This window comes from Phocoena sinus, chromosome X, assembly GCF_008692025.1.
Source record: "Phocoena sinus isolate mPhoSin1 chromosome X, mPhoSin1.pri, whole genome shotgun sequence".
Taxonomy (NCBI): Eukaryota; Metazoa; Chordata; class Mammalia; order Artiodactyla; family Phocoenidae; genus Phocoena; species Phocoena sinus.
The window spans coordinates 86,782,490-86,796,510 of NC_045784.1; the positions used below are offsets into that span (position 1 = coordinate 86,782,490).

At 39.0% G+C, this 14,021-nt stretch overlaps 1 protein-coding gene across 1 annotated transcript in view; it reads right to left on the reverse strand.

Moving 5' to 3' along the window:
* Nucleotides 1–10,614: 10,614 nt before the first annotated feature.
* ZMAT1 (zinc finger matrin-type 1) overlaps nt 10,615–14,021 on the reverse strand; it is a 40,552-nt gene continuing 37,145 nt past the window's right edge. Inside the window, exon 7 of the mRNA XM_032618728.1 lies at nt 10,615–12,838. Within this exon, the coding sequence (XP_032474619.1) occupies nt 11,524–12,838 (1,315 nt within the window). The 3' untranslated portion in view covers nt 10,615–11,523. The remainder of the gene's footprint in view (nt 12,839–14,021) is intronic.

The window sequence follows — 14,021 nt, forward strand, 5'->3', positions numbered from 1 at the left end:
TTTGCTTAAAATCTCCTCTGCTAAATATCTAAATTTGTCACTTACAATTTCTACTTTCCACAAAACACTAGAACACAATTTGACCAAGTTCTTTGCCACTTTGTAACAAGAATCACCTTTCCTTCAGTTTCCTATAACATGTTCCTTTTTTCTTTCTAAGTTCTCATCAGAATCTCCTTTAATGTCCACTTTTCTACCAACAGTCTCTTCATGGCAAACTAGACTTTTTCTGACATACACTTCAAAACTCTTCCAGCCTCTATCCATTCTCAGATACAAAGCCACTTCCACATTTTCAGGCATTTGTTAAAGCAGTACCTCTCTTCTCAGTACCAAAATCCATATTAGTGTTCTCCAGAGAAACAGAACCAACAGGATGTTTATTTATTTTAAGGAACTGAGTCACACAATTGTGGAGGTTTGGCAAGTAAAAATATGGAAGGAATTCCCTGGCAGTCCAACGGTTAGGACTCTGAGCTTCCACTACAGGGGCCACGGGTTTGATCCCTGGTCAGGGAACTAAGATCCCACAAGCCAAGCAGCACGGCCAAAAAAAAAAAAAAAAAAAAAAAAAATCAAAGGAAGAGGTCAGTCAGTTCTTCAACTGATTGGATGAGGCCCACCCACATTATGGAGGGTTATGTGCCTTACTCAAAGTTCACTGATTTCAATGTCAAATTCATCCAAATGATGGAAGAAATTTTCACATACTGAGGTATGGGGAAGTCATTCTAGCTTATACATGGTATAACTTAAACTTTATGCTAACCAGAACAGCCTGTTTTGTGGCCTATTAAACATACATTGTAGGGACTTCCCTGATGGTCCAGTGGTTAAGATTTCACCTTCCCATGCAGGGGGTACAGCTTCGATCTCTGGTCAGGGAGCCAAGATCCCACATGCCTCATGGTCAAAAAAACAAAAACATAAAACAGAAGCAATATTGTAACAAATTCAATATAGTCTTTTAAATAAAATGGTCCGTGGACTTCCCTGGTGGTGCAGTGGTTAAGAATCCGCCTGCCAATGCAGGGGACACGGGTTCGATCCCTGGTCCAGGAAGATCCCACATGCCACGGAGCAACTAAGCCCATGCACCACAACTACTGAGCCTGCGCTCTAGCGCCCGTGAGCCACAACTACTGAGCCTGAGTGCCTGAACTACTGAAGCCTGTGCACCTAGAGCCTGTGCTCCGCAACAAGAGAAGCCACCACAGTGAGAAGCCCGTGCACCACGACAAAGACCCTGCTCACTACAACTAGAGAAAGCCCATGAGCAGCAACAAAGACCCAATGCAGCCAAAAAAAAAAAAAAGTTCACATCAAAAAATCTTTAAAAAAATACATTGTACATCTGCTTTAACCATTAAAGAAAAGGGTGTATTGTCCAGAAGTAAAGAATGCCCATTTGGAAGATAGAGATAAATGCTTCCTTTTCTGGGACATCAATGTTAGTATTCCTTCAATGATAAGGCTCCTTTCCCAGACACCAATGCCATACTGACTTACTGTGTATGTGCTCATCCGTCTTTTTTGTAATCTTGAAGAAATGTACCTCTGTCATGTTTGATGTTCTTTGTTCTGACAAGACATAAAACTGTGCTGAAAACCATGCTTCGCTGAAGCAGTTCCTCAGAGCTATCTGAGAGGCTGTCTCCTGGGCAATAGTCCTCAGTTTGGCTCGAATAAAACTCCCCTCTATTATTATAGTTTAGTTTATTGATTATTTCCATCAACACAAAAAACACCTTCATAGAAACATCCAGAGTAATGTTTGACCAAATGTCTTAGAACCATGGCCCAGCCAAGTTGACCCATAAAATAAACCGTCACGAATGCTGTCAGCAAATGCTGCCTGGGAAGTCACTTCAGCCCTGGGAACTCTCCAAGTCAAGAAAACAAAGGGAAGCCCCTGAGGTGGCCTGTCACAGAGCTGCCATACTAGTCAAAGCATACAACCACTATTCTTTGAGAATAAGGTCTGTACTATTTTCTCTGGCACTTAGCAACCTACACCAGGAATCTTCATGGCTGCTGCTGATCTGGGGAATAGGGATGGTAAGAGAATTATTTTAAATGCCATAGCTCTCTCTTACTAAAATGTCACAGCTTCTTTCTTCATTAAACTTTCTCCTGGTTGTAAGATTTTGACTAGATTCTAGAGTTCCGTGAAAGTTGAGTCTGACAGTCTTTGCCAGCTTAGTTGCTTTTGTAGATGAACAGGGCCCTGGAGTTTGCTACTGTACCATTTTGAGTGACATCACTCCCCTAAATTAAACCACTTTCATGGACCCCTGAAAGTATCATGGGACCTAGGCATTGTGACTACTGTGCTTAATTGATAAGATGGCCCTGGGCCTGCCCAGAATCTTGGTACCTAGAAGCCATTCTGAGACAGCCCTTCCCCAGGGATAGTGACCTTCCTAGCTCAGGTCAGCTTCAGTGGTCAGAAAAATGGGGATTCAATTCCCAGCCCTGCCACTAACTCTATGATCTTGGGTAATGGACTTAACTACTCTGAGATTCACTTTTCCTCTTTTTTTCCATTTGGTTCTCAGAATTAAAGTAATAACTCAAAGAGATAGCAAATCTGAAATTGTCTAGCCCAATACTGATACTCAAATCTAGTTCCAGTTCCCTCTCCTCACATTCAAATCTTCCATGAGCCGTCTATTTTCTCTCTTGCCATTTTTCCACAGGTGAAATTAATGACTGGGAATGGCTAAATAAATTTTAAAGAGTGTTTGCATTCTCATAAAGGACAATCTTCAGCCCATAGGATTTTTTTTTTTTCACGGGCCTCTCCCGTTGCAGAGCACAGGCTCCGGACGCACAGGCTCAGCGGCCATGGCTCACGGGCCCAGCCGCTCCGCAGCATGTGGGATCTTCCCGGACCGGGGCACAAACCCATGTCCCCTGCATCGGCAGGCGGATTCTCAATGACTGCACCACCAGGGAAGCCCGCAGCCCATAGGATTTAAACTTTTCTGATGGAATTAAAAGTCTCATTTCTTTTGGGGGAAGTACAGTTTAGGAAGAGGAACGAGTCCCCTTATCTTGGCATATACTTTGGGCGTTGGCATGTGATTTTGATAAGGGAAGACCTTTGGTAGATGATGACACTCCACTCTTGCAGAGGACATGATGCTTGATAAATTAGACACACTATGATGGATATGCAGATATTAACTACCTGCAGGTAGGGAGTTGTGCGATTTGGGGCACATCACGTGAATCCTTACTTTGCTCATCTGTGAACTGAGGATAATGAAGGTGACATGTGAAAATACTTTACAAACTCAAACTTAACCAATGTAAGGCAGTATAATTATTCATTTATACATCCACTGTTATAAAATCTTAGCTGATAGTAAAAAAATGCCTACCCACAAAGCAATAGCCTGAAAACGGTATCAATGCAAGGAGTTCGTGACACGTTTATTCCTTCAGCTTTCTTGAAGGCAGACCTTCCCGATCAAATCTCTCCTAGTACAAAAAATGAAACCACAGAATTTTTCATTACCAGGTCTAATTCCACATATAATTTTTGTGAAATTTATTTGTTTGTTTATATCAGGCTTCATTTCAAAAAAATGTCAAGGCAGCTCACAAAGACAGAGGCTTGATGGTAAAAAAAATGTAAGTGATGAAATTGTAGATAAAGAAAAGTAGAAAAACATGAGTGAAGTTATGAGTGAAAAATGAGGGTTAGGTTGGTATTGAACCCCATATTCAATGCTTCAGAGCACCCTGTAAAACCTAGCCTAATAATCGTCCAACCGTTGAACACTGCCAGTATTCAGTACTTCTTGAGATAACCTAGTTTACTTTTGAACAACTATGACCACTAGAAAGGGCTTTTTCTTAGGATCACCACCATGTAATTTAGCACTTAGTCATGGTCTCCCTAATACTCTCTACTTGATATTCTAATTTAATTAACATTTATTGCAAGTTCAATATGCATCAGAAATTGTATTGATACGTTATCTCATTTAATCTTTAAATAACCTTGTGAGGTGAGTTTTTTAAATCTTCATTTTACAGATGAGGAAAAGTAAGGTTTCAGAGGTTGAATGACCTGCTTCTAGTTACCTTAAAGCAAATGAGTGTTAGAATGGTCTTCCAAACATAGGTCTTCTGAATCTGAATCCAATGCCTGCACTACTCCATGTCATTTCCCCATAATGCATATGTTTATTTTATCCCCCTGTTGCACTATAAACTACCTGGGCACTTGGTAGGTTGCTACCAATTATTGAGTAACAAATATTACACTGAAGTGAATTCAGGGAAAGCCTCAGGAATCATCTCCTGACTTCACTGGATATAAGATATAAGATACAGATATAAGATACAGAAATATGTAAGGATAGGATTTTCTTCTTTTTTAGGATGGGAATGAGCCCTGCTCCACCCAACCTATTAAGGGCTCTGTCAGCGTTGGAAAAGAAAAACATGATGTGGAGTATATACAAGCCAAATTAATGATTACTTTCTTGGTTACTTTATGCCGTATTTCAGGATAAATGAGAGCTTGATACGCCATGACTCTCTTTCTTGCTCTCCCCATAGCTGCCCTGGTATTTATAGATTCATCCATTTTATGGTGGCTGAAAATTTGAGGAACCAAATAAAGCTCTTGCTTGCTTAGATTATTTCTTAAATGAAGGCAAAAGAGTACTGCACACTTCTTGTTTGTCCACCTCTTGCTGGGGGGGTGGGTACCAGCTACACTTCCTCTTTCTAACAAACCTCCCTCCTTGTATATGTATCAGATGAGGTAAAACTGCCATACATCTCATCTTTTGAAAAGAAATACAACACAGTTAGATTTTCCTGACACATTGTTCTACCCTCGGTGAGACAATTAAAGATTTTATGAATTCTCCCTCCTGTGTCTTGCCACAATATACCTAAAAAGTATATAAAAACAAATGGAAGAAAACATAAATGGAGCAAACCTCTAGTGAGGTTATGCTAATAATTTTATTTTGTTTATAGATCTGTGGGGAATCCTTTTCTATCTTTCCAGAGTATGATTTGTCATTGCTTCTCCCAAACATCTGTTTTCCAAGTTCCTGTCTTAAATTGAGGCGCAGAGTGAAACTTTACTGACTCCAAGTCTCATGGGTCAATTGTTATGTACTTAAAGTTTTTAATTCTCTTTGGACTTGATTAAAAGGTCCCAAGAAACTTGGGTCTGTAATTAAATTAAGCTTTCTTTTAATCTGAAGGCTACCTCTTTCCTTTAATGACATCATGATGCTTATTTGACTTTCTTGCTATCAGTCACTGTGAAATTAGCCTGTCTGCAGCTGGGCTTTGCTTTCCCACTTTCCTGCATCTGAACTCGTATATTTCTCAGACACCTATGACCTAGCCCTGGCATTTCAGAGTCTTGTCAAGAGAACTTCACAGTCTCTCTTCATCTGTCTCTTACTCCCAGTTTTCTCTGATACCACCCTGCCCCTGATATCACACAGATCCTGTATCTGGTCTCCTCCCCTGTTTACCTTTCCAGCTTCACACTAACACTCTTTTTTTTATGACCATATTAGATTCATTTAAGACCATCCAGTCTAAGTTCCTCTCATTTTCTTTTTCTGGTTAGAAACCTCAATGACCCCTTTTACCTAACAGTTAATGAATAAAACCCTCTCTGTCAAAGTCTTCCAGGTCTGACCCTACTCTTCCTGTGCATATTCTCTTATACATTCTCTGATGGGTTGCTCCCTCTATCTTTACTCTCTATCTGTAACCACCCCTGCACTATGGGGCTCTTGCTGGAAATCCCTAGCCCTCTTACAGTATGGCCACAAATTATGTGGCCTTTGAGCTCAAGCCCACCAAGCCTTCTCCTAGTTCTTTCCTTCCCTTAGAGTGTACCTAGGCCCTTTTTTACCTTATCAGACCAACACTTTTTAGGCCAGGTTGTGATTTGATCATAGTTATCAGTCTGGTAGCCAGCAGGAGTGATGGGGATAGATACTAGGGTAGGGGGCTTGTTGTTTTGCAAGGCAGAGGGCTAAATATCATCTGGAAGCAAGGTGGGAATGCTTGCTATTAATTGGGAGAAATGGATAGGGTTGCTGGATTTAACCAAAAATAAATACAAGGACATCCAGTTAAATTTGAATTTCAGATAAACAATGACATTTTGTTTTAGTGTGTGTTCCAAATATTTCACTGGACATATTTATACTGAAAATTAGCTTTTTTGAAATTCAAATTTAACTGAGCATTCTGTTTTATCTGGCAATCCTAGAATTGGTCTACCTTTTCAAGTTCAGAGGGTTCAGGGGGAGGTGGGATTTCAAGATGAAGAGATGGAAGTCCCTTTCTCTGCTACCCAGGATGCCTTCTGACTTTCACATTTTGCCTTAATTTGGTAATTAATTCTCTCAGTCTTTTGTTTTCTTTCTCCAATGCATCAATGTCACTCAACAAGTCAGCAGATTCCATATAATTCAATATATAATGGCTATTTCTCTGAATCCTCTTAACTGCTTGAGATATTACACTTGCACGTGCATTCCTTTCTATTATCACCTGTGAAAATTTTAAAAATTGTACTGCTACAGCATGCCAGGAACAACTTACTACCAGTATTTTGCCAACTACCAATAACAGAATCTCATAGCCTGTTCCAAAATGGAGTCTATTCCCTAGGACTACTCCCAGTACCTCCTGTCTCAGGTAAGTTTCTGGGGGAAAATGACAATAAGAGGGAGATTTGTTTGTAGGTAATTTACAGGGGTATGTTCAAAAGAACAACACTTGTGAAGGAAGCAGGAGATTAGTAGAGAAACTGAACTGTGATACAGTTCCAACAAAGGACTCAGCTGATCCCATGGTCTTTCAGAGTTGCCCAAAATTGAAACAGGCGGCCTGGTTTTTGTATACCTACATTATCCCATCAATGTGGGCTGCCCCCAGAAGGCATTACCTTAGGAGAGTCAGTTCCCTTCAGACAAGGCCAATTCCCCAGAAGGGGAAGTGAGTGCCTCTGTCCTGATAAGGCCATACTGTAAGAGGGCAGTTCTGGGGAGCACAACACAGCACCCATTACAACAATTTGTATCTCCATTGCTGTCTGTTACCTATTCTATCAATCTGTATAATTTTCAAAAATTTATCTTTTTTCTATTATTTTCCTTACTATCTTTACCATAGTCTCTTCTCTCTTGTATTCCTTCCAATTTAAGTTTACTTTGTTGTCGTAATACTTCCTGGGATCTGCTTTCTCTAGACTCTTCCTTCATCCACTGCTATCTGAACTTTTCCTTCCCCTTCCCCACAATGTTTCTGCCCTGTTGAATTTGATTTCTGACACTAGTGGTTTTCATTTTATATGTGGGTTTGTTCTTCTGGAGTAAACTATATGCTGGATAGTTCTGAAGTCCTCAAGGGCTTAGTTCACCTGAGCACTTTTTGATCTCTTGCTGATTCTGTGCATTTTTTTCCACTCACCTGTAATTCAGAGCCTGTAATGACTTCTTTCAATGTTTCAGTTGCTCACAAACCTATTTTCTCAGTTTGATCAAGAAATAATGATGTCCCAGATGAGACTGGTAACAGTGAAGATGAGAATTGGACATTACAAGAGATATTTTGGTGATATGATCAAGGGGAATTGCTTATGGTCTAATGCAGGAGTGAAGAGGTGCTCAAAAATGGTTTTTGGCTTGAGCAACTGAATGAAGGTTTTATAGAAATGGGGGAAACTGGGAGATGAATGATTGGTAATGGCAGAAGCAGGCACTCTATTTGGATAAATTAAGTTTGAAGTACCTGGTAGATAGCTAAGTGGGTATATCAAAGAAGTAAGTCTTTGAGAGGAAAAGGTCTGCTTAGATGTCATTTCCTTTGGGAAGCCTTTCCTGAATACCCACTTACCATCCCATTAAGCTTATTACCCTTGCTACCCACAGCATCCTTCATCACTCCTATTGTAGCTTTTATCAAATTTATATTGCAGTTTCCTATTTATTGGTCCATTTTCTCTGTTAGAATGTGAGCTGTTTGTGGAACAGAACTTATGTTCTTCATGTTTTTCTCAGATTCCTTCCTGGCTCAGTGCTAACAGTCACCTCTTATTATTTGTTCAATGCATGCATATAAACCAAGCAGCCAATTCCATTTTTCTCCATAGCTCCAATTACTGAAAATTATTTTCTAAATTCAGCCAAAATTTGCTTCCCTCTACCTTCTATTCAAATGAGGATATACCTATGAAGCTAAGTGCTATTAATTTACTTGTCTGAATACTGACCTCGATAACTTGCCTTAGATCTATGTGATTATATATATATATATGCCTATTAGTCTTTCAAAACAAGCATGTAATAAAAATCCCAACATTGTTTTCACATGTAGTATCTTTTTTTGCCCCCCCACCACGTAATATCTTAAAAATTATGTCTCCTCAAACATGTTTTTGTATTGTCTTCCATAGCCAAATGTGGATTTAATATTTACGCTCTTAAATTCATCTTGCTAGATTCAGTACTCAACTCCAGAAGTGGAAATCATTTTGGATCCCTGCATATATATATATATATATATATATATTTTTTTTTTTTTTTTTTTTTGCGGTATGCAGGCCTCTCACTGTTGTGGCCTCTCCCGTTGCGGAGCACAGGCTCCAGACGCGCAGGCTCAGCGGCCATGGCTCATGGGCCCAGCTGCTCCGCGGCATGTGGGATCTTCCCGGACTGGGCACGAACCCATTTCCGCTGCATCGGCAGGCGGACTCTCAACCACTGCGCCACCAGGGAAGCCCCTTGCATATATATTTAAATATCTTGACATACTCTGACCTTCAAGTGCTCAGAGGCAGAAGTTGGAAGCAAAGCAAATGTGCTAAAATTGGATCCAAGTCCTTGTCCCCAGATTCAAGCAGAAAATAATACTTTCTGGTTAACAGAAAATTTATTTTATGGTGGGGTTAAGATAAAGCCCATTTTTGGCAAAAAAAAGGGTTTTGTCCTAAAAATTTTTTAAACCATTTACTAGAGGTCACTGATAACTTCTCCAAGAATGCAGTCAACACCACACCCTTATCCCTCCCCCAACTTGCCACACCACCAATTTAAATGATTTACCCAGTATTGACTAAAATTTTAATTTTTGATGTGTGCAGCTAATTTTAATAAATAATTCATTTATTTATTTTGGAAAGATCATAGTAATTTGGTATCTTAGTGAATATTCTTACGATATATAGTTTGAATTCCTAAGCTCCAGCTTTAAACGCAAAATGGACTTCTGCAAAAGAATTTACCAATTCTAAAAATGCTTACAATTCAATTGAACTCATCTTGTACTTCCTGTGGAAAAAAATGCTACTTTTTTTTACATGTTCAGAAAAGAGAATTTGCCATTTTTGTGGCCAATTAACACTCTATTTGCTCTACTCTGGTTCTTCTTTCCCCTCTCCTTTCACCAGTACACCAGATGGGTTTTTTAACAAGAGGGGAAGTGATATTGTAACACCAATAATGTTATACCAACAGTATTCTGGAAGAAAAGTTAATTTGAGGACCATCGAACTCCCCTTTGGACTATTCATTCAACCAGGTATAAGCCCAACAATCGTATTATGCTTCAGTTAATATTTACCATTTTATTCAAATCTCAATAAAAAACAACCACTAAATGCCTTGCCTAAGTGCAGATAAATCACCGTCTAAATTTATTTGCTTTTTGATAGGATTAACACATCAAGGGAATACTATAGCCTATTTTTCCTATTCCTGATGACTCCATGTTTGGATTTTGATGGTATTTCTACAAGGTCACACAGCAACTTGATGGTACAACTGAGACCAGAATCCTGGGATTTAGATTCCCAGGCTATGACTCTTTATACTATACCATGATGATGCTCAAATGCTTACAGGAGGTGTTTATCATAAAACATAAAAAATAAGGAGCACCAGAGTAAAAAGCATAATCAAGATGAAACAAGTTAAAGGTAATGCCTGGGCTTCCCTAGCAGTACAGTGGTTAAGAATCTGCCTGCCAATGCAGGGGACATGGGTTCGAGCCCTGGTCCGGGAAGATCCCACATGCCGTGGAGCAACTAAGCCCATGCGCCACAACTACTGAGCCTGCACTCTAGAGCCCATGAGCCACAACTACTGAGCCCACATGCCACAACTACTGAAGCCCACAGGCTTAGAGCCCATGCTCTGCAACAAGAGAAGCCACCGCAAGGAGAAGCCTGCGCACTGCAACAAAGAGTAGCCCCCACTCGCCACAACTAGAGAAAGCTGCACGCAGCAACGAAGACCCAATGCAGTCAAAAATAAATAATAAATAAATAAATTTTAAATAAATAAAGGTAATGCCTCCTCCTCACAGTCCTCTCCCACTTATAAATTCTTCCTTTTTCAGTTTCAAGTATTTAGCTGGTCATATTTTTCTAACTTAAAACTGAGCTCAACTCTGAATATCAGCTTTTCCTAAGCTAGATATAGGATAAATGAAACTATTAAAACTTTATAGTGTGATCTCCCCAGAGGTGCAAACTGTTTAATTATTTCCCCTCTCACTCCCAAAGTAAGATAATATCCAGCTGGGAAATGATCATTTACATAAAACAATACGTAGAAATTAAAACACTTTAATATAATATAAACATTTCCAGAATATAGACTGATTTTTATCAGTACTTTTTTAGAGCTCTTTAAAACCATATATCATCTTAGTTTACTATAGACTGTTTCATTTTCCACTTTCAGAAATAGAAAATACAAAAATACGCTGCAAATTAGATTTAACAAACAAACAAAAAATCAGTCTAAATCGCTTCACACGTTTTCCTTGGAGAAAACCAAGAAACATAAACAAACACACAATAACAACAATAAAATACCACCAACACTAACACAAACCCAAAGAAGGGATGGATTCTGTAATGCCTGGTGATTCATTTAAAATAAATTATCTCCCACAGGTGAGTAATTCACTATCACAGCAATTTGAAGAATAGAAGCAGAGACAGCCTCATTAAGGGAAATTACTTTATACACAGGAAACATGTAATTTTTCTTTCAATAAATGAGGAAAAATAACTTAAGGAAAAGGCATATTGAATACTCTTATTTCACTTGGCTTTTGTTAGCAGTTAAAGTAACTGTCCACTTAGGACAATTCAATAACATGAATTTAACAAAACCAAACTCTTCAACTTATTTCTTCAATTCAACCTAATGAACAAAACTGAAAAGTTCAAAATTCAAGAGAAGACTCATCCTAAAGCACTGACACCTTTGTCTTTTCTTCAACAGGCTTCCTTTTCTCTTATGTTCTTAGGTTCTTCTTTCTCAGAGACTAGGTTTAGGCTTGTCTTTTCTTTCAATTCAATTTCAATTTTTACACACAAAAAACTAAGCTTTCCTGAACTGACTGACACTGACTGTGTTCACCTCTCCTTTTCTTCATTGGATGTTCCTGTCTTTGTCTAAATTCCCCTATTCTTAACCGATTTCTCATTGGGTAAACAAAGCTAAAAGTTCAAAATCCAAGAATAGACTCATCCCAAAGCATTTCCTCTTCCGTCTTTTCTTCAACAGATTTCTTTTTCTCTTTCTTGTGCTTATGTTCTTCCTTCTCAGAGGGAACACCATGTCTTTTTTTCTTTTTTCGATGCTTAAGCTTTCCTGAACTGACTTTATCTCCCTCTCTTTTCCTTTTCTGGATGCTCTTGTCCTTGTCTAGATCTGTATCCCCATAACCCTTTTTCCTTTTATGCTTCGACTGCTCCTTCTCTGGCTTTTCTTCACCTTCCTCCAGGTGCCTTCTCTTCTGATGTTTCCGTGTATGACTTGCTTCATGGTCACTGGTATTGTTTTCTGAGGAGAGGTGCTTGTAAACTTCAGATTCTACACTGTATGGGCCAGAATTATTTTCCTGTTGACTAAGGCTCAGGGGTACTGGTTTTTCTGGGAAATAGTCTCTGGTGGGTTGACAGTAGGTCATAGAGTCTAATCTCTGTTTGCTGTCATGAGTTGGTAAGCAATGAGGTAACTGCTTTTCCGCTGCCTGTGAAATACTATATGATACTGGGTAATTCTGGAAAGTCTCAAATGGGAGCCTCTGCTCAAACATTCTATATCTGGGTCTGGAATCAACCATTTCTCTGTATTTATGGGTTTCCACAGAGCTCTTGCTTACATCTCTGAAACAAGTCTTTGGCTCTAGTCCTCTGGCTTTCTGCACTTTGATATAATCCTCAAGTTCATCTTGGAAAGAGTCATATGACCTCTTTGAATGAGCTGGTAACGAGTGATGTAATTGGCTTCCCACTGGTGAAGTACCATATGGTCGCTGGGAGTTCTGAGAAGTCTCAAATGAAAATCTTTGCTCACACATTCTTGGTCTGGGTCCAGAATCAACTTCTCTGTACCCATGGGTTTCCACAGAGCTCCTGCTTATCTTTCTGAAACAAGTCTTTGGATCTAGTCCTCTGGCTTTCTGCACTTTGATATAATCTTCCAGTTCTTCTTGGAAAGAGTCATATGTGTTCTTTGAGTGAGCTGGTAAGCAATGAGGTAACTGGTTTTCCACTGTTTGTGAAATATTGTATGATCCTGGGTATGTCCAGAAAGTCTCACATGGGAGTATTTGTTCAAACATTCTATGTCTGGATCTGGAATCAACTGCTTCTCTGTACCTGCAGGCTTCCAAAGAAGTCTCTTGCATCTTTCTGAAATAAGTCTTTGGTTCTGGTCCTCTGGTTTTCTGTACTTTGATGTAATCTGTACTTTCATCTTGGTAAGAGTCTGGTGGCTTCTTCGGATTCTTCACTAGATTGGTAACAATGGATTCTCTGCAAATAAGACAGTAGAAAGTTCTTGTTACTAGATTATTTTATTTGGAATGTTTGCTTTGCTTTCAAAAATATTAGTTTGAAAAAACAAATACAACAGAGGCCCAAACAAAATTTTAAAACCTACCTCAATATAAAAGCTAAAAATTGTGACTTTTTGTATGTCAAAGAGAAGCAGCAGGGATAGTCAGATATCTCCTAAGCACCTCACAATGTTTTACACATAAAAAAATTTTCAGGCCTGGGATGAATGGAAATATGGGTACAAAGAAGCAGACATATTTGACACTGCTATAGTACTTAAAAATATAAAGCATGTTGGGATGTGTGGGAAAGGACCAATAATATTTAATGCCCTAAAGATGGTCTGATCTGAATGTCACATTGCTTTAAAAAACTTTTGATTATTAGTTCCCTGTACAGATCTATAAATGTGACAGCTATTTATTCTGGAACCCTGAGATTTTAAAAAAGAGTCTAAATGAAGGTTAATTTGGTCAGTGAGACAACTTAGCTACTTAGTATACAGACTCAATAATATAAATATTTTCCACTAAAATAATGTAACCGAAATAGTATGCTTTGATTTTAAAAGCAACAAAAAAAATATACAATAGTTAAGTGCCCCACTGTCCCACTACCTGACTTATCCGATCCCCAATTGTCCACTCAATCCTCTCCTCCTTAAAATAACAAAACAGACTGGAATAAATGTGTATTGAGCTCCTACTATGTGCCAGTCAGGCACCTTGCACATATTTTTATATTTCATTATAACCACTTTATGTCAGAGCTGTCCAAAGTTACATACTTGGCAGAAAGATAGATCTGGTATTCCAATTCAGTTCTGTCTAACAACAAGACCTTCTTTCTTAACCACTATACCTCATTGGAAGGATGATGACTGGATCACTGAATCTCTGGAACTAGCCAACCTTCCAGGGATTACAGGGATTATTTGAATTTATATGGTTAGCCTGAGAATGATCCTTTAGCATCTTTCCAAAGAAGGACAATGCTGTCTAGTCAGGAGGAGTGCCAGTTAGCCAGCTACGTCAGTTACTATCATGGCTAGAGAACTCCCTGGGAGATGGAACTAACATACAATATGTTACAAATATCACCAACCATACCCAGGATCAACTCTTAGGGAAATAAATGCCTAGAAAGTTTGTAAAGTACA